This window comes from Haliotis cracherodii, unplaced genomic scaffold, assembly GCF_022045235.1.
Source record: "Haliotis cracherodii isolate W230 unplaced genomic scaffold, xgHalCrac1.p SCAF_1, whole genome shotgun sequence".
NCBI lineage: Eukaryota > Metazoa > Mollusca > Gastropoda > Lepetellida > Haliotidae > Haliotis > Haliotis cracherodii.
The window spans coordinates 48,812,847-48,834,810 of record NW_027266264.1 but is presented as its reverse complement, the minus strand read 5'-3'; the positions used below and the strand labels follow the sequence as shown (position 1 = coordinate 48,834,810).

Genomic DNA, 21,964 nt, shown 5'->3' with positions numbered 1-21,964 from the left:
AGTACCTGGATATCTTGTACCACCCAGTACCTGGATATCTTGTACCACCCAGTACCTGGATATCTTGTACCACCCAGTACCTGGATATCTTGTACCACCGGGTACCTGGATATCTTGTACCATCCAGTACCTGGATATCTTGTACCAACCAATACCTGGATATCTTGTACCACCCAGTACCTGGATATCTTGTACCACCCAATACCTGGATATCTTGTGCCACCCAGTACCTGGATATCTTGTACCACCCAGTAGCTGGATATCTTGTACCACCCAGTACCTGGATATCTTGTACCACCCAGTACCTGGATATCTTGTACCACCCAGTACCTGGATATCTTGTACCACCCAGTACATGGATATGTTATACCACCCAGTACCCAGGTGTCTTGTATTACCCTGGCCTTGACTATCTTGAACTACCCAGTACCTGATTGTTGCATTCCCCCAGATGATGTTAATTAAGTTCTGTTTGGGTTCATTTCGGAAGGGAATTTTCCCTGTTCTTTGACCAGGGTCTGTATGATTCTGAATGTGACAGTACATATTCCTTCTTGGCAGAAAACATTCCAACCTGATGCAGACATCCGGGAACTGAAACTGAATGAGAAACTGCCATTGACGGAGACGCAAAACAAAGATTCTCTCGGAGATCTCTTCCTTGGCTTTCTAGAATACTATTCCTTCAAATTCAAGTAAGCATTGACAAGTGTAAAACATCATAAACTGACAAAGTGATCAGGCCATCACTATTTGTGGATGACCTTGTTTTATGTTACCTCAATACTTTTGGTGTCTGATATAATTCTGAATTTGACCATGGACTGAGGGCTTACCCTGGGGATGTTATCATTTAATATTTTGTATCAAACATTTCTGAGCAACAGTTTGGCTTAAAGTTGGATTTGTAAATTGCCATTGCCCTATTAATGAATTGTAAGTTTTTAAACTTATCTCACACTATGCATTTTTCCTTCTTTCGATCCTATGTTTCCAGCTTCTGAAAAACAATTCACCGAAACACATCCCAGCATCACCATGGTTTCCAACCAAACAAATGGGTCACGCACTGTAATCCCGAGTGTAGCGACCTACAGGACCAGATCATGTGAATACCCCTGCCACATCATTCTCTTTCTCATCACCACACTGTGGAGACATGCTGAGAATACATTCTTTTGTGTACTGAACCTTGCAACAACATTGTATGGACTTTGCAGTATTGTTTGAGGGAAGATGAGCACGGATCAGAAATATCTCACGGCCTGTCTTAACTGTAGAACTACCTTTTCGACTTCAGACCCTCACGACAAAGCTGTGGTTTGAATACCAACAAAGTTGTTCCCTTTGTGCCCATCTTACTGAAGACTCCTTCAACATTTATCTATGCAAGTGCCTCAAACGCGAAATTGATCAACACTCAAAATCAAAAGACTCGGAAAGTGGACCGTCTTCTGGGAAAAAATCTAGCTGGTTACAAAGGTCAAACCACCTCTGGAATCCACCTTGTCTGCCCTATCGATGGCTGATGACCGTTTAGGATTGGATGATTTCTCACAAATTGCGACCACACTGTGCCCGTTCAACAGTCCATTCCTAAAATGTCCTGGTCCGCGCCTCAGTCGGTACAATCAGCTACAATGGACGTTCGCAGTTTTCTCTCCTCTATCAATTCGTCTAAGTACGTTTCAACTAAACCTCTGTCGACACTGTTATCGCTCCTCGATCACCTGTTGCTCCTTTGCTAGTGATGATCATCCAAAGATACTGACACTCCTCCATCGACAGTGACAAATACGATTTCACCTGGGACTGGTTGAACGGGTTCATCCCCTACTAAGGATTGACAGACATTGATCTCACTCTACTTTCAAGGGTCACTGTTCCAAGAACAGTTGTTCCAGTCTACTCATTGCTCTCAGGATTGACGGTTGGAGGATCGATCCTGTCAGGATCAACGCTTGCGCACGAAAGCTACAGACTTGGCTGAGCGCTCTCTGTCCTCAAGTTACTCAGATCAACGTCGTCAATAAGATCTTTCTCTCTCCCATCATCGACAGTACTTTCGTACTTAGTATCATTCTCAGTACAGTGATTATGGAGAACACCCACACGGTTGTGACAGCTACCGCCTGTGTATGGACCTGTATCCACACTGGCGTGGCTACCCATGTGCTTCGTCTTATCCAGACTTCCACACCAGTGTTGACTTCTATTGCTCTCCTCTTCAGGCTCAGCCCTTGGATCACCATCGCCAGGATGAGCCTAAACGTCCCCTTCTTCGCGTAGACATTCCTCTCCGCTGGATGCTCGTGTGGATCACCACTTACTTAGTGGTTCCCAGTTGTCATCTCCACCTCTGGTTCATGTACATCCTACCCTCTGCCACCTCCTCCTCCGATGAACCCTCCTGCCACCTGCCTCCTTGGGCCATTGCAACCAGGATAATGTTCTGGCCCTGAAGCTAGGATTAATCCTACAGGCTATGATTTCTGCCTTCCAGAATCGCTCCAGACTGCCAGTGGTACCTCTTCTTGGCATTTTGACTTGCTGCCATGTCAACACCCCTTCGTTGACATGTCGAGAGTGGGTTTGGGAGCACACTTCCGCCATCTGCAGCCTCGAGTTCATGGTGGACATTTTGGCGGTGTCCCATTGAGCAGAACTCCTTCGTGTGTCCCACCTCATGATCCAGTTGGACATTCTGTTGGTCGTTTGGTATATTAACAAGATGGGCTCCAGGATGTCAGCCCTGCTGCTGTTGATTGACTTCTTCTGGCTGATCGACTCCACCAACATTCAGGTTTGAGCGAGACACATTCCCAGCATCAGTAACAGCATAGCCGACTCCCTATCCCAAACCAACCGACCATCTCCAAGGAAATGGCGTCTCCACCTGATGATCTTCCAGTGGAACTGCCAATTTCAGCTCAGGCAGACCTAAACCTTTTTTAAAACCAGATTCAATGCTCCACTGTCCTTCAATAAGCGGCATCCACCAGCCTCCTGAAACTGATTTTGGTTGCGCGGTATTGGCTAACTCGTGGTTGGTACACAACGTTGGTACAACTCGCAGAAAGAAAGTTCTACTGTCTTCCACTGCAGGACGATCTTCTCGTTCAGCCTCGCTCCTCAATGCTCCACCCGTCACCAGAAAACCTGCATCTTTGTGTCTGCCACATCTACAGGGGCCCCTTGTCGCCAAAGGGTATGCAAGGAAAGAAGCCAATACCATCACAGATGCTCACTGTTCCTCTACTAAGATCCTCTATGACCACAAATGGAAAGGGTTTGAGGCCTACTATTGACATCACAAAGCCCACCACTGCTTATCTGCAACAGATCACTCACTGCCTCCATCATTTATGATCTTCCTGGAAGCCAAAAGGTCGACTTTCCACTATCTATCTTGCTACGATCAACTCCGTCATCACTACTACAACTGGGTCAAAGATATTGACGGTTGCTGAGCTACAGTCCCTCATTCAGTCTTTCAAGTTGGCGGACCAGTCCGCCCATTTCTGAGCGCCAGCTGAGGATCTCAATGTCATTCTCCATCTTTTGACTTTGCCTGCGTATGAACCGCTTGCTGACAAGGATTTGAGTCCATCACCTTCAAAACCTTCTTTCTCCTTGCCCTTGCAACTGCTGCATTCTCTGGATGTTGACAGGTTTCAGAAAGGGAAGGTTTTTCTGGGGTTTCGCTGGGATTATTGGTATCACTTGTGTTGTAGAGGCTAAAGTTCATGTAACGATGTCATACGTGAAAACACATAACACGTGTCACAGTCAAGTCTTGTTAATCCGACACTCGTTAATCTGACAATCAGCTTTATCTGACACTAATGATGGGAACCGATTAAATCAGTGTTATTTAGACCCGTTAATCCGATAGTCTCGCATTCCGAATCCGACACACCTAATTTGCAACGAATTACCGAAATCACTCATTAATCAGTCTCATTAATTCGACACAAGTGATCAGCGTATTCCGTGGTCATCTGCCCGCGAGTACACAGCCCGTGTTTTGATGCGAGATGAGTCGGCTGGTAGCTGCATATTTCAAAGGCTGCAGAGATAAACTTGCTTAACAATAAACAATTAATGCTTTAAATAAACAAAACAGGATTAATCACATGCTCAGATTGCCTCAATCTCATTAAAATCAGATACAAGTTTTCGCTATCGCCGAGGACATCATATTACGGGACACGTCAGAACAACCTTTCACGAACTATGACCGACCAATGAAATGACTAACAAGAAGTCAACAGTAACCACTTAGAAAGCAGCTTTTCTCCCGGTTGTAGTCTACTGCAGGCTAGGGTATCTGTGCCCGACCATGCAACCCTGGGATAGATGCATAATGTGAGATAGGATAATTTTAAACAAATTGTATTGCTTATCTCTCTCACTTCCGAATAGGTAGTGGAAACATCCTGTGCTGTGTTCCCGGAGAACAGAGAAAACATCTCGGCCAAACCTCCTACATCTTCACTTTTCAAGCTCCATGTATGGATCAAATTAAAAACAGCTTCATTAAACGAGTTTATTCCATCAGAGGAGCTAAGGCTGTCTCCTTACAGATCAACGAGGCATCTTTAGGGTGAATTGAACTTACCAAAGTCACTGAACTGTCAGCCATACTCAAATCTTTCAGACTTGAGGACCAACAGAAAAAATTTAGAGCCCCAGCCCCAGCCCTAGCCCCAGCCCTAGCCCCATATAGTACCGCAACACTTAACCAGTGATGCTTATGAACCGCTCTATCAGGTGTACTTCGAACACCAAACACAGAAAACCCTGTTTCTTCTGGCGCTTGCCACAGCAGCCAGGATGTCTAAGATCCATGTAATAGATTTCAATCGCATTAGATTTGTTCTCAAACAACAATTTCATTCTGGATGAGAGCTGTCATACAGAGCAGCTGGTTTGAATCCTCCATCAGCTTCCAACCCTCATGAAGTAAGAGCTATTCCATCAATCATGGAAGGCTGCTTTTGGAAATCTGATACAGTCTTCGCCAATCACTACCTCAGAGATTTACCTACAGAAGATGTAGCAGGCATTCATCAATTTGGACTGCTTGTGATTGCACAGCAACTCACGAAGCCTACCAGAAGATCAAAATTACACTCGCCCACAAAACATGTCGACTCGTAAATCAGCACATGAGTGATAACAATTATGTTTAAGATTATCTATCTTTTCTTAACACTATAATCGTTCAAGGCAGGCACGATCTTGAAAAATCTTCGCAAACCTTACAAAATCCATAAAATCTAAAAAGATTTTCATCCATTATTGCTGCTCACCAAAAAATGATGAAAATACATTTACTCCAAAAAATACCTACTTTTACAATAAATTGTATATGTATATACTTATCCTATCTCACACACTATATGCCTTCCCTTCTATCCACACATCATAGCACCTCTAGCCTGTTGGCTCTGCGAAAGAGAATGATGTGTAAAGTCCATACAATGTTGGTGGGAAATCCAGCGAATTAAAAAATGTACCCTCTGAAGTCAGTGCATGTCTTCACAGTGTGTGGAAAGAGAATGATGCACGGGATTAGGTCGCTATGCACGGGATTACAGTGCGTGACCCATTTGTTTGTGTGGCAGCCCTGGTGGGATGTGTTCGGGTGAATTGTTTCTTAGAAGCTGGAAACTTTGTTCAAGCACGTTTCCACAGAGGACTGAAAGAAGAAGAATCAAATGCATACTGTTAGATAGCGTTATAAGTATTTTAATCTACAATATATTGTAAAACTTACAATTATTATGTTCTTGTTTCCAGTTTTGATGCAGATGCTATAAGTATTCGACTAGGTGCACGGGTACCGAGGGGTGTGATGATCAAACAGACAACAGACAACCAGAGGCAGTGGAAGTGTCTTTGTATTGAAGGTGACATCACTACACCTGCTTATTGATTCCCATGTGCTCAATATATCCCTAATTGAATTGTGTGAAGAAGCAAAAACTATAATTGTATCAGTCAGTTTGTTTGTTATATTCTTTTTCATTATATCAGAAACTTGAAATGTTTATTGGTGAGATATTTTTAGGAGAAATTTTGTTACATTAATACATGTTCATTAAAAGTATCCTTTGCTGTAGACTCGATGTCATTTTGTTTTTGAAATAATTATTTCTTTTCCAGAGCCATTTGACAGGTCAAACACAGCAAGGTCTGTGTATGATGAATTCACCTTTCAAAGAGTCCAGCGTGTTTTCAGGAACAGCTTCTTCAGATTACGAAAGACAAATGACATTGAGTCCATCACCAGTGTACCATTCTGAGGTCCTGGATGTGCAGACGCTGCAGCCGACCTCAACAGCTGGTACAGTGATGGGGCTGGAGGCCATCACAACACCTCCCCATCTCAGGGTCCTTCACGGACATACGTGCATGTGGTGGTAGGAACGAGGACTGGAGAATCTCCCCAGTATTCCTAACCCTACTGACGCTGCTCTCTGCAGCTTCCAGACTGTTGACTAGATGGCATATGGGCCACTTGTTTTGATTCATAATTGTGATCATTATCAGTATGAATTTCTGATGGCTTTTCATTGAAGCAGACAAAGCTCCTGGACACAAGCACATGCTTCAAGTTAGGTGTGCAATATTATTTATGTGTGTGCATAATTTGGGATTTTGAGTCCCAAATGTACAGTAATGACAACGGAAAAGGACCTTGTGACAATGGAAAAGTGCCCTTCTTGTTCAGAATTAATGCCAGTCAAACCCCAGTCAGTGTGTAGTCCCTCTGTTATGATGTGGTCACAGGAGTGACTGGTGTCACATTAGTAACTGTCTGATCTCAGGGTATAAGCTGTCTTTGTGTTGTATCAGTGAATTCCCTGTCAGATCCTCCTGTGCGCGCTTGGTTTCGCAGTCGACTTCATCTCTCGTATGTGGTCCCAAGTGATGTGACGTATGTTTGGAAGGGAGAAATATGTCAAGAGGTCTGCTGGCTGCTGAAGTCTGTGTGAATGTGTGGAGACCTTGAGTGACTCTCTGTGGAATTATTCCTGTCAGTGGTGGATTCTCCATAAGTTGGACCAGAGATGGTGTAGGGAGGGTGTTTGACTCCTTATTTTCAGGGAACTTTCCATCCAAAATGATAAAAACATTAAACACTTTTTTATAACAACACAGTGGATATCATTTTTTTCAGCGCAACATTCATTGTCCTAACTGTTTTGATTATTCATACAATAAAACAAACACATCGTATGAAGGATTTTTCTGTTTGTCGCTTTGGACAATCTGAATGTCAGTCAGTGCATGTTCTGGTATTTTCAAACTATTGGAATAATTTACTAGTAAGTTATGAAAAGATGTAAGTTTCGCTGCAGGCTGTGATGAACAACAACCATGACACTGTTAGCAATGGTTCCTACATGTTAGCAACTAGAAGATTATAGAAAATGGCAGGCAAATCTAGATTATCTCTTTATTTACAATGTTGAGTTGTTCGAAATGCTTGAATAATTATTTAAACTGGAGATAAAAACAGACATTGTTTACTATGGGAAGTAACAGTGTAAAGCATTGTGTATATCCCAAAAAATAGATGAATATGACATATACGTTAGTGTTCATTGTGATGTAGAGATGGGTATGTAGCATCTGTGTAGGTGAGGAAGTGGAGTGAAACGTGATTCAACCGTAGGGGATCTATCTGATTATTTTGCAAATGATTGCAAGGAAGCTCGGTCACCAGTGATTACAATAATATGGCCCTCAACTTTGTCTTTCAAGTTTACCCTTCACAACCTTGTATGCATATAAAGAGAAGATCTGGATGGGATGATGAAAATCGGAGGTCAGGGTCATATCAATGTGATGTTTAACAATTCTTCAGTAAAAGGTGTCTTGCCCTGATACCAGTTTTGCTAGAGTATTGATGACAGTTGTGTAAAGCCATACTCACTCACTCACTCACTCACTCTCCTTCAGTTTCTGTCATGTTTTTCACAAATGTCAAAGGTTGAATTAACTGTCGATGACCTCACTCAAACATTTTGCAAAAAGGACCTTTGAACAAAATAATTAATGAAGTATTGATATAAGTTGAATACAGCTATAGACTCATCGGTCACCTTAAACATCTCTGATATGGTAGGCAGTCTTCTAGTCATAATTCTTGAGCAGTCTGATGGTAAGTGGCATGAATCAAGAATCTTTGTTTCAGTTCCCTTAAAAAAATCACTTGTTTTTATTTCATGACGTTTGTGGACTTTGTATTCTATGCAAAGTGTATGTAAGACTATTCTTTTGTACCATTTTGTTTGTTTGTTTGTTTGTTGTTTCACGCCGCACTCAGCAATATTCCAGCTATATGATGGCGGTCTGTAAATAATCAAGTCTGGACCAGTGATTGACATCATGAACATCGATCTACACAAATGGGATGCGATGACATGCATCAAACAAGTCAGTGAGCCTGACCACCTGATCCCTGTCAGCGTTCAGGGCTAGTGGATATATAGAAGACTTTGTCCTGTTGTTTCCTTACAAAGACTATGAGGCCATGACTAAGTGCTAATTATTTTGGGTTTTGGTGCCAATTGTGTTCCAGGAAATGGAGAATGTTTATAATGATGCTTCAGGTTTGTGGAATAGGTCTCCATGGTAAACTCTGCATCAGTGCAGGTGTGCATTGGTAGTGATATAACTGCATCCTGACGCCATCTTATAACTAATATTTCTGACTTGGCTGTACACAACAATCATTCCTTGTTTGTAATGACAATAGATGAAAGAAATTCTGTAAAATTAGAACTGTATAACCATCATTACAATGGCTTATAATAAGCATAATATTTATTAAACAAACGAGTGAAGTGTGAAGTGATATGTTCCTTTGCCGTGTGGCTGTAAGATTGATCCGTAGATGCCTAAACCCAAAGCAGTCTCAGGGAATTTGTGTACTTTCTACAAGCTTTGAAATCACCCACGTATTGTCTGAAGTACAAAGTGCCACTTGCTTAGCTCAAAATCATTAGACATGGCTCAACTTATGTTGAGTAGCATATTTTTTCATGTCAGTTAAGTTTTTTTATCTACATTAATGATGCTAGTACCATGGAAGAAAAGACATAACTTTCTCAAGGTTTGAAATCGTACTTAAGGATTTCTGGAAGAAGTTGAATCGTGTGACTTAAACACACACCATACAATAATGAACCGTTCCAATCCAACAATAGGGAATTAGTCTTAATTCCTATCTCATAATATATGAATACAATTAAAATATGAAGACAACTACGGTGTTCCCTAAACTGTTACACTGATGCCAGTTAACCAACCACGTCATTGGCAGCTGGTCTGGTCATGTATGACACTGACCTCAGGGAACTTAAAAATCAAAAAGACAAAAAAAAAAAGAGTATGAAAATCGTCTCATTGTAAAAATATTGTGATGTTCATGTTTTCATAGTTTATGAATTGACTGTTTTAGGACAATTTTACATTGTGGAAGTAAATATGCTTTTTAAGATCATTAACTTTCATTGGATTAATGAAAATGTGCATACATTTTGTTCCAGACCAACACATTAATGTACATTAAAATGTCAGACATTGTGATATGTATGATGATTCATGTGAAATAAAAAATATAAACAAATAAGGATTGATTTGATTTTTTTGTCATTAAGATGGAACATCTCTGTTAAATCCCTCTTGAACCCAGATTCTTCAAGATGGTGATTTTTGTTTGTCACAGCCATGTGATCCAGGTTAGAATAGGTCTCCAGCAACTCATGCTTGCCTTAACAGGCGACTATGCTTGTACAAGATGACTAGCAGGACTGGGTGGTCAGGCTCGCTGACTTGTTTGATGCATGTCTTCGTATCCCAATTGTGGAGATCAATGCGCATGATATCAATCACTGGATTGTCTGGTCTAAACTTCATTATGTACAGACCAAGCTGGAATATTGCTGAGTGCGGCGTCAAACAAACAGCGCCATGCTCAACTTTATGAAAGTCATAAATGTGCACAACCTGTTATCTTTGCTGAAATATACATATCCCAGTGGGGTTTCTTTGTAAAAATGGTTACAGGCCGGCAAAGCCACATTTCGAAAATAGATAGCCCAAATTGATGTGGCTCTCGCGGCAATGGTTATGGTTGCGTGATTGTATAATGTGGCTCTCGCGGTTATGCAGTCAAAACATGCTTTGTGATTCTAACAGGTTACCGTATATAACGAAACAAGTCTTGTTTTCTCATTTTCTATTCAACAAGGATAACATATTCATCAAAACTTTACATTGATGAATATGAATAGCATATGAATATCATAATGCAGATGAAGGAGGTCGCCCACGTGGTCAGCAAATTCCATCTCACTCAGGTGTGGGTTCAGGAGCTGGATCTTGAGGGACGCAATACGTGCATCGATTGTCTTGTACTTCTTTCTTCGTGAAGGTTCTGATCACTGGTGTGAGAGTCTCAGGACTGCAACCTCTTTGAGTGACTGCTCTCGCTGAAATAGCTTCACTACCTCGTAGATGTTCGGGTGGCACTTCTTGGCACGTTTCTTTATCTTGTTGTGCAACCCTTCCAGGTGATTGTTGGTACGGTGGCCTTGGTTTTCGAAATGGTTCCAAATCTCTGGCATGAAGGCCCCCCCTTGAACCCAACAGGTTGTCACGTAGTCCATGAAGGCAGTCACTTTAGGGCCAGCAGGAGAGTCAGCAATGGCATCAACCCACACATCATCCACTTTGTCACGAGGTACTAGAGGGAGGGCAGCAGCTCTTGTCACCAGCTTCTTCACCTCCTCATCTTCCTTATAGTCCAACACCAGACCTTCTTTCTGCACCCTCCTCCAGATACATTGGGTGAAGTGAAAGAAACACCCTCTAACTAATGTCCCAGGAAATACCTCAGTCACGGCATTGTGAGCTGCACGTTCAAAGTCCAACTGAATTGTAAGTGGGGCAAACTCTAGACCTCCTCTACTAGCAAAATCGCATAGGTACTGAAACATGTTGACATAACTTTTGTTCGATTGGACAACAAACAGTAAACTAATGGAAACATATGGCCAAACACCTCAGCATGTAAACAATAAATCTGATCAAACAACTTGGGACAGGCATAAGATGTACCATCTTAAAATACAATGTCTGCAGTACACAAATGTTCAATGTTCTTGTCTGTAGTGAAGATGATGATGTCGTCACTAACACGGTGTAGGAACTGGTCGCCTCCCTCAGTCTGGGAGTACCGCGCTTAGTAATTTAAATGTGGGACACTCATATAAAGGTATCGGTAATCGGATTAATTAATTACCCGCTAGAATAGGCGAAATGCACTCAGCTGAAAATGTGGCTTTACCGGCAATAGCCATTTCTGAAATGTGGCTCTCCCGGCTAGACACCGTAAAAATATATACCCAGCAACCTAAGATGGTTGTAAGAGACAATGGTAATAAATGCGTCAGGTGGTCAGGCTTGGCGACTTGGTTGATTGGGTATCACCGTACCCCGTCAGCCTGGATTGTTGCTCACATTATCGATCACTGGATTGTCTGAAGCAGACACAATTATTGGCATGCTGCCGTCATACAGCTGGAAACACTGTTTTCAGCAGTGTTAATCCCAACATGCTTACCTGGGGTGGCCTAACATCGTGAGCCTGTTCTAGGCAGGAGTACATGATGTACCCTAGCTTGCATGTGTGGAATGTACACAAGATGTATTAAAATTGCACACAACAATTTCACTTTAATCCTGTTATTACCATCAGTCATACTTCTGTGTAGTTATACATACAGTGCGCCAACAACATAGTGCCAAAATATCACTCAGATCTGATTAAACCAGGTCACTTCGCTCTTGTCAACAATGGAAATTGAAAATTGTTTGGTTTCTTGTCATATACATCTGTGAAGAATAAAAATGGCCAACCCATGCTTGCTGTAACAGGCGACTATGCAAGTCGTAAAGAGGCGTCTCACTGACTTGGTTGATGCATGTCATATCACAATTACGTTGATCGATACTCATGATGTCAATCACTGGATTGTCTGGTCAAGATTTGATTATTTACAGACCGCTGTCATATAGCTGGAATATTAGTGAGTTTGGCTTTAATATGACGTGCAAACTGCATTAAAATGTAATTCTTCTGATGGAACTACGAATGTCTCCAAATTTGGCGACATTCAAACATCTGATAACTCATTGTCATTGTGTTTGTATGCCATTTGAGCATGCCATTTGTGTGTGGAGTGTACATCGACCTACAATATGTGTTGTATAACTATTACACATATACACTGACATAGATTACATGTTAATTGTTACATTCATGCACACTGACATTGTGACTGTGAATGTATGTACTAGTACATAACTGAAACAACAGACTGCTTGGTCACAGAGCCTGTACTGAAAGACAACGCGCAATGTACACACTGAAGAGATATAATGAAACACTGCCAAAATGTTTCCACATTGTAACATTTAAAGAAATATTCCTTGTAAGATATATATGAAATTTATTTTGTTTTTCTTCAAGATGAAAGAATACAATTCTGCCAGACTAGATAAATTCACTAAACATCCTACTAAAATATTACATTACTTTTGATTTTCGTATTTTTCACATTATCAGGTTTGGTCCGGTGATGAATGAATACAATTCTGTCAGACTACATAAATTCGCTAAACATCCTACTAAAATGTTACATTACGTTTGATTTTCGTATTTTTCACATTATCAGGTTTGGTCCGGTGATATCCACTCTGCTGAACGTGTTCCGCATTTCAAGTACTTCCGGTGTTTTTAGTTATGGTGATCGTTAGAATTCCATGGAACACTTTGCTTTTCGTGTTGTTGACAGTGTTTTTCGATGGCTTGGACACAAGTATCGGCGGTTAGTATTTTGAAGTTGTTATTTCAACAAAAGTCTGTCTCGCTTAGGTAATCTTTATGTACCAGAGACATGACACATACCATCTAAAAGTTTGATCCGAACACGGCTTCTCATTGTCACTCTTGTGTCATTTGGAGCATTCAACATTGCGATTAGAGTATGTTATTGGACAACAATGCAGTTTACCGAGCGCAGCTTATATATATGTGGCTCTCGCTTCACAGATGTCGCGTGCCCCTTTGATCCTTTGGGTTAGGGTGGTAGCCAAAAGCCGCGATGGGGTCCTACAGTCAAGACATGACATGACCCTTTTAGGAACCCCATCGCGGCTCTCGGCTAGGTTACCACCAACTCTATTCTTAGCCCTTGGATCCACTTTCCGATCAAGCTCTCCATTACGATTATGAGGGTTAGGTACCCTTCTGATCAAATACCCTTTCATGATCCGAAAGCCGGTTGAGAAGAACAGCAGAATACCAAATTGAATGACATGGTAGTCTAAAATATTTGCATTGGCTGTCATATGTCAGGAATGTTGTCTAACCATGCTACCTAACATATCACACATTGTACAGTCTGTGTCAATAATCCTTGTGTCGACTCTCCTAAACATGATTAAATTGCATCATTACCAGTATATTTTAGTGTTAATTTAGGATACTAATAGTAATATCAGCTGAGCCTATATCTGTACAATGAGACATCATCAGAGACCATGTGAAGATTCCGGGGTAGAATAGGTCTTCAGCAACCCATGCTTGACGTAAAAGGGTACTATGCTTGTCGTAAAAGGTGACTAACAGGATCGGGTGGTCAGGCTCGCTGACTTGGTTAATGCGTGTCATCGATCCCAATTGCATGGATCGATGCTCATGATATTTATCACTGGATTGTCTGGTTCAGACTCTATTATTTACAGACCGCCATCATATAGCAGGAATATTGCTGGGTGTGGTGTTAAACAACAAACCAACCAACCAACCATATACCGACGGAAAGGCCTTGGGGCTTGTTGGAGGCTGATCAATGCTGCAAGACCAAATGACATTTTCATGCAGGACTGTGCGAGATTATAAATTTATATGAGAGGGTTCGTAAATTGACTAATCAGTTGTCCAACCCTTTACATATTTATAAACATTGAGTTATGTTAGTTTTCTTGATTTGTTAAAGGACAATTTTAACTAATAAGTAACTATATGTATACATTGACATTTCTGCTAATTAACGAACGGAAACATCATACCATATCACATCTTACAAAAAGAGAAAATAGCGGCCTGTGAGAAATTCACAATTTATCCATTTTCAAATACAAATTACTCCATTAATATGAAACAAAGTCCTTAGTTACTGGAATCATTTGGATGATATATTATGATGTATATATATATAATTAAATTTTCATTGTGTTCATTGAAATTCCTGTATTCTGATTAGCTGAATTGGTCACGTGTTATTGCATTCATTTCCCAATGAATGTAAAAAATTAAGCCACGCTCACCGAGGCGCACTACTTTTATTACTGCGGAATGCCGGGGAATCCCAATATTACAGTCGAGGGAATTCCCTTTCTGCTCACGTGTATCGTCATACACAGGACATTTAGCGACTTTCATGCAAAACCGAAGGCCTAAAATGAATGAAACAGCAAATGTGCAGGCTCGCTTGCCTGTTTTTTTCCCGCGCGCCTCGGTTCAACTTTCATGTCTTCGGGTTTTATTTCTAACCAGCATTTTTCTAACTGTGTTTTACCGTAATCAGGGAAGTAATGTTTAAATCTGGCGGTAACTGACCATGTTATTTGAAACAGTCGCCTTCTCCCAGACATATTTCTTCCGGTTCATTACAGTCTGACTGTTGCAGTTCTTTTTGCCTCTTGCCTTAATTGACAGGTCAAATGAACATTGTTTTGATTCTACTCTTCGTTGATTGGCTAATGACTGTGTAGCCGTGTCAAGTTATGTGCATTAATTTAACCATCACCTGATTCATGTCACGGAACTGTATGTATTCCTAAACCTGGAATGTTTATCAATCTCGTCATTTTTGTCTGTTTTGATGTATACAACTGTTTTGGGTTAAATTATTGTAGATAATCATGTTTTACGTTGTCAAATTTAATTATAAGCATTGACTGTGTAATTGTTTCGGTTCGTTGAGGTATGAATCGAAAAACCGATGTGCAAACTTTTGTAAGAATTCACTACACGGATTCACACAGTTGCACATTGGTTTTTTGATTCATACCTCAATGAACAGAAAAAAATACTCACTCAATCCTTAAATAATGTATTTCGTTAATTATTTGGGTGTTTTGTAAAGGACGTCTATCAGAAAGAATCACTAAAATGATTACCTCATTACTTTTGTTGACCACACTTCATTATGCTACATCTTGAAGTACATGTATCCTGGTTAAACATGGTTATAATTAACAAAAAGTAGATTTAACATTCGATCATTATTTTGTGCATAAAAGTCATATTTATTGTAGTTTGACTATTCTTTTCGCGATAGAATTAGCAAAAATGTGGGAAGGATCTAATGGTGACCTGTCATTGTAAAAAGTAAAACAATTCATCTGTATATCCAAGTGCTACACTAGTTATTATTAATAATTTATATTATTAATTTAAAAAGCATGAACTAAAGTAACCCGATATTGGAATACACCATTGCTTGAAAAATAATGGTTACAGTTCAACATGTTCAAAATACCTTTATGTTATGTTTTGGGGAATTTGTAACCGAGTCACTGGTGGAGGCGGGAGAAAATGTGTGTACAGCTGATTGCTATTTCCGGCATAGTTTACGAGACAAATACACACAGTATTCTTAATCTCTGCATATGTTTTATCGCAATTTTTAAATTTTCATCTTGCATTTGACCAAGTTTGTTATCTATCTTCTGTTTGTTCCCCTGAAGTGATACTATGTAGTTTTTGACTGTGCTTATCCTAATACTCAAAATATATCAGTGTAACGTGCATGTGCGCTTGAGGAAAGTGAAGGGAATTAACTCTCAGCATTCAAGCACTGCGTAAGATTGTTTACTAGAATATGGAAGCCCTCAGATAAGAGCATCTCCGCATGTGTCGTGCATCTTGCCTGCTGCCAGTAGAAAAGATGCAGGACATCTCAATGTATCAATTACACTCATGGCACAGCAGTGATCGTTTGTGATAATCTACTGCTGAGGCCCGTCCTCGGTGTATGGTCTCTGACATTATCATTGATTATCATTGATTGTACTGAACTATGGCTAAAGTCACATGTCACCTTGCATATCAAGGAACTCTAAATTGATCATGTCTATGTTGTTACCACTATGCCTCTATGATTCATGAATATCAATGAAATAATAGACACATGTAACTTTGTCTGAATGAAAATTTAATGCAAGTGACATGTATCCTGACTTTGATGATTAGGTGATCAGATATGTAGCAAGACATCAATTCAATCAACCGACTTTTTTGTGAACAAGTCTCCATGTGAAAGTGGGTTGACTAGTATAGCCTACAGTATATTAGCCCAAAGATATTAAAAGAGGTTTTACATATTCTAGCAAAGAACAATCTCATTTAAAATCAGATCTTAGTTCTCGCTATCACCTATCAAAGATATGAGGGCATCCCATTATGGGTCACGCCAGAACGACCTTTCATCCAACCAATCAAAGCGTCGCTTACCAGATCATGAAAGTGACAGTCGAAATTTGTTTTTCTAATCATGCAACCTCAAAAACGTTAACACAGGGTATTCCGAACAACAGTTACGACCCATACGACTGATTCTGTCGATATTGTCGTCTATCTCTCGCTTCCGTAGGATAAACATTTGAACGGAGGAGGCGTTGCACAGAAGGTGGGAAGCACTGCCATAAAATCTCAACCATATATTAGACATTCCGGAATGTTTGTTTGTTCAGTTTTCAAAATTTTATTCAAGAACTGTCAACATATTTTTCAAGCATACTCTGAAATGGAAGTCACCAGGTTGAAACGAGTGCTGTAAAGCTCGAGAAAGCTGCTTTCTAATTGGCTGATGTGGACTTCTTGTTAGTCAATTTCAGTGGTCGGTCTAAGGTTTTTCTGACGTGACCCGTAATGGGATGTCCTCAGATCTTTGTTTTGCAGCAGCGAGAACTTAGATCTGATTTTAATGAGATTGAGCAAAGAAATGTATAGTGGAATGTTCAGGCAAAGGCCTGTGATGCTCACTGCTACAGGAATGCTGATGACAGATCTGTGCATGTTGAACCAAGCTGTCATAGTACTGTGTCTGGTGACATGCCTGAACAAAATAACACCAGTACCACATTATAAACACCTTTTAATGACCATGGTTACTTCGAGGGTCATAAGATTTCATACACATGAAAATAATCGGATATGTAACATGTCAAATGAACATATGTACATATATTTCTGTGTATATTCCAAATTTGTTTAACCTTATTGAGATATACAATGAAACTATTTTGATCCCCATTCAAAGGTTGATATTATGGATTGAATTATACATATTTGACTGCTTTTATTCAGGTCAAAACACACCAGTGACACATGGCAGTACCATTGAGCTACCATCTTCAACTCCAGTAGGCTCTACTGCTACAAGCCAGTCTGCTGAGACTAGAAATTTACAGAGCACAGAAAATCCTCATGATATGTGCCCAAGCGGTGTTGATTGCCACAAGCTGGGAGGAGCATGCATCAAGTGCAACTTTTCTACTTGTGAATATGGGAAGATCAGTACTGCAGAGTGTGTCGCAGTTGAGAACATAACTTGCAATGTAAGTTGTTTGTGGATCAGCTATTGATATGTTTTACCACAACTATATCTGATGTAGTCCCACTGTGTATCAAGGGCTCATCAACTTCATGTGAATTTATTTGTTTTCAGTTTCCTAAACTGATGATACAGAATCCATTTCAAATAAATGATACAATGTCTTCAAAACTGTTTATGAGATTTCTCTTCAGCATGTTTGGAAGATTAGATGCGGAGTTTATTTTGCAATATTTTAAGAATCTGTCTTAAATAATATTGTCTAATAATTGATTTTAAATGTTATGACTATTACATATCCACAAACAGGGCCATTCATCTGCTTTAAGGAACGTACCAGCCAGTGGCTCTTACATTTGGTTTTCTTACTGTTGGTAAAACCCATCTTGTTTATCAAATCAGATGCAAGTTGAACCAACTAATATACTAAGTACATCAGTCTGTGAAGTATTTATTAAATTTACTTTTGACACAAACAACATAAAGACACCAGAATACAAGACAAACTGCATATGTTTTATGCAGGGGTGTTGACATTGTGTCACTGAGTGATCTTGTTCTTGACATCAAACTTGGAAAGATGGTCACAGTCACTGTGAGTTTTTTTTGCTCACTTCTGACATTATTGAAAGAGGAAAGTAGTCAAGGTCGTACACCTTGTGTCTCCCCTAGGACATGCTTCAACCAAGTCAGCCTCACCAACCGATCCCATTGGTTGATGCATGTCATCGTATCCCTAGGACATGCTTCAACCAAGTCAGCCTGACCACTCGATCCCATTGGTTAATGCATGTCATCGTATCCCTAGGACATGCTTCAAACAAGTCAGCCTGACCACTCGATCCCATTGGTTAATGCATGTCATCATATCCCTAGGACATGCTTCAACCAAGTCAGCCTGACCACTCGATCCCATTGGTTGATGCATGTCTTGTATCGCTTGGACATGCTTCAACCAAGTCAGCCTGACCACTCAATCCCATTGGTTGATGCATGTCTTGTATCGCTTGGACATGCTTCAACCAAGTCAGCCTGACCACCCAAATATAACATTTGTTACATTTGACCACTTTCTAAATGGCATTGTGTATTCATAGCTTTCTGCCATGGGAGCCGTGCCAATTTACACTTGTCAGAGGGGTACTCAAAGTACGTGATCTAGACTACCAGTTGTTAGACTTTCATTTTTGTGGAAGCTTCGGTAGCTGAGTGGGTTAGATCGCTGACTTTATGTGCTGGCGATTAGGTGCTTCACTCTGGCAAGAGTGTGTTCGAATCCCGGACGGGACTCAACCTAAAATAAGTACGAGAATCTGTACTTTACTAAGAAAGTGTTATTCCAAATATAACATTTGTTACATTTGACCACTTTCTAAATGGCCTTGTGTATTCATACCATTTTATCATGTTTTTCACTCACTCATATTTATTTTACAATGTTGTATATATAGGGAGAAAGAACATTCCAGCGACAATACCATTGTCGTTACTGCTACCAGCTGGACCCCTTGTTGTACAAGTGCAATGCCTCAGCCTGCCCCATTAACACCCCTCGCAAGACCTGGCCAGCAAGACCCTTCTACACTGCCCTGTGTACTGCCAAGGATGAGATCCTTTGTCTCGGTAGGTTGGCATCACTTTTGTTTAAAATGATTCTTGGATGTTGAAATGGGGATAAATTTCAGTTCGAATGTTGATAAAAAAAAATTCACAAAACGGTGGGGTCACGATCGGATGGTGTGCTACGATTCGTATCCCAATATCATATTTCGCAAGTTGATATTCTTTCTTTTCGCAGGTGAATCACAACCCTGAGTCATTTATTAAATTTCAGAGATCAAAGATAGAGGGCACTGTAAATGTTATCCTAGTTATGTCCAGCCATGAAATACTAGAGAACCTGCATTAGCTGGTGGTTGAACAGTTTATTATTCACGTTTTTGCACTTGTGATGTAATGTACTGTATGTATCGCATTACATGGGTCGCAAGTCAGTGTATTGTATCATGGGCCTGGTATTGTAATACAAAACTGTATCCACCAATAGAGTCTGTCCAGTGAAGATTTGTTTGTATAGACCTTGTTCCTTTTGCAATCCAGGCTTTAAAACAATTAAGTACATAAACTATGATCTATGATCATGATTATAAAGGAAAACTCATCATGTCTGTGAATGTAGTAGAACAAAAACAACTGTGATCATTTGCAAGCTTTCATGTGAAGCTTTGCCTATCAGGCTATTTGACATTCTTTGACTTCGAATTGGAAAAGTTCCAACTCTCTTGTCTTGGTTGCAGGTTCCAGGAGGTTTTATCGTCAGCAGGACTGTAACTGGACAAGTGGCTACAAGTGGTCCACTGCACTTATCTTGAGGTACCTGATCATGGTCTAAGAGAAGATATTCATGTTCAACTGCGGCATGTAATCTCAGTGGGCTAGCACTATAAAATCTGCATTAGTCAGAACTAGTAGCATCTCTCTCTCTCTCTCTCTCTCTCTCAGTTGTTCTCAAGTTCTAGTTATAAGTGAAAAAAAGAAAAGTAGCTGCATTTTTTCAGAAAATCCAAATACGGTAAACTGTGGTTATAAGAAACTCAAAGAGCCCTCTAAATTTAGTTCATTATAACCATAGTTTGTTATAAACATATATATAGCAAATGGACGTGACAAAAAAACCCAGTTCTTTCTATCCGTCAGTTCGTTAAGAGCGTGTTCATTATGAACTTGAGTTTACTGTATTGCAATCAAACTTCCCACTCCACCCCTCCTTTTGGTATAGAAAGTGAAAAAATGTCCTTGAACATCTTAGGTTGAGGTATAATAACTAAAGTACATGTTTTAAAAGTATGAGCAGCTTGTATAGTAGTAACTCATGTCCTTCTTCTTTCCAGCATTACTCTTGGAGGTTTCGGAGCAGATCGGTTCTATCTTGGTTTGTGGAGGGAAGGCATTGGCAAACTATTTAGTTTTGGTGGACTTGGAGTGTGGACACTTGTGGATGTCATCTTGATAGCTGTGGGCTATGTGGGGCCTGCTGATGGATCATTGTATATATAGTCATGAGATCATTAGCATTGTACATTTCATCATCAGTCAGTCATGGAAGTTCTATTGTGTCGTTTTACTTGAAGGCGTTTCATTTTAATTCCTCATCAACTGATGTCAGATGTTCACCATCATTAAGTTTCTGGAGAGTGGTTAAGACATTTCAGTTGGTGAAAATTTAGTACAGTACTTTTTGAACATATAAATTTGGACTTTTTTCCACCTCTTGGGGGTAAATTGTTTTATTGCTATTATTGTTGTTTATAGATGTCTTTTTTTTTTTGCCAATGAACTCAAAAGTGAAATAACATATCATTACAATATCCTGTGTTTCATGAAATAATTTATCATACTTTGTACATTTCATAAGGCCAATGCTGTTATATTGGACAGTCTGTTGTATATAATATTATACAATAGATATAAATTGTTATTATAGTGTTAAATTTTCAGTTCCATGAATTCCAGTCAATGAAGAAATCTCATGGAACTGGCTCTTTGCCAGCTACCATTTATTCATTGCTAATTTTCCATGTTTCCAAAAAAGAGTCGTCATTATGTTAGTTCTTTAGGGCCACACCTTATTATTTATTTTTCACCTGATGATTTGACACACTGGCGCCAATAACTACATTAAGAAAATAATTATTAAAATAAAAATGATTTTGATTTTTCCAACCATTGTTTTACTTTCCCAATCCATCAAAGATAATTATACAACTATGAAAATATATTTTTTCCCAATATATCAACCACCCCAAACAACTGTATGACAAATAACATAAGAAAATATTGAGCTGTAACCATGAAACAATTATTTTTAGTTTTATTTCAATCTCTCCTAGGTAATTGGTTAGCAAAGAATCTGTAAACAATAAAATATTAATGGTGTGGCCTTAGGAATACACATTGTATGTGAATTGTGTGAGAGAGGGTATGTTTGAGAGTATCTTGAAGTATAAAGAAATAAATCTATTTCAGTGTTGTTTGTCGTGTGTCAAGAATAACGGTTGTATCGGACAGCCCAGACACAATGAATAGGACCAGCTGCTATCTTATGAATTATATCTGTAAATGATAGCTGATATATACTTTATACTTACGCGTTGTGAAACAATGTCAGGGACACGGTACCTATTGAAGGTCACATGAACATGTCAATATGATATTGCTTACACTTTTATTATATAACAAATTTGATCAATCTTTGA

General features: G+C 39.8%; 2 protein-coding genes across 3 annotated transcripts in view; both read left to right on the top strand.

Moving 5' to 3' along the window:
* The window catches only part of LOC139478833 (poly(A) RNA polymerase GLD2-like), a 28,470-nt gene extending 18,863 nt beyond the window's left edge, over nt 1-9,607 (top strand). For both annotated transcript variants that reach the window (XM_071261496.1, XM_071261506.1), the window contains exons 11-13: nt 562-695; nt 5,806-5,915; nt 6,172-9,607. In XM_071261496.1, the coding sequence (XP_071117597.1) occupies nt 562-695; nt 5,806-5,915; nt 6,172-6,311 (384 nt within the window). In that variant the 3' untranslated portion in view covers nt 6,312-9,607. The remainder of the gene's footprint in view (nt 1-561; nt 696-5,805; nt 5,916-6,171) is intronic.
* Nucleotides 9,608-12,811: 3,204 nt separating this feature from the next.
* Nucleotides 12,812-21,715, top strand: LOC139464992 (TM2 domain-containing protein 3-like). The gene is made up of 5 exons (XM_071246655.1): nt 12,812-12,911; nt 17,462-17,712; nt 19,160-19,331; nt 20,006-20,081; nt 20,600-21,715. Exons 1-5 carry the CDS (start codon nt 12,827-12,829, stop codon nt 20,763-20,765), a joined length of 750 nt encoding a protein of 249 aa, XP_071102756.1. The 5' UTR covers nt 12,812-12,826; the 3' UTR covers nt 20,766-21,715.
* Nucleotides 21,716-21,964: the final 249 nt, after the last annotated feature.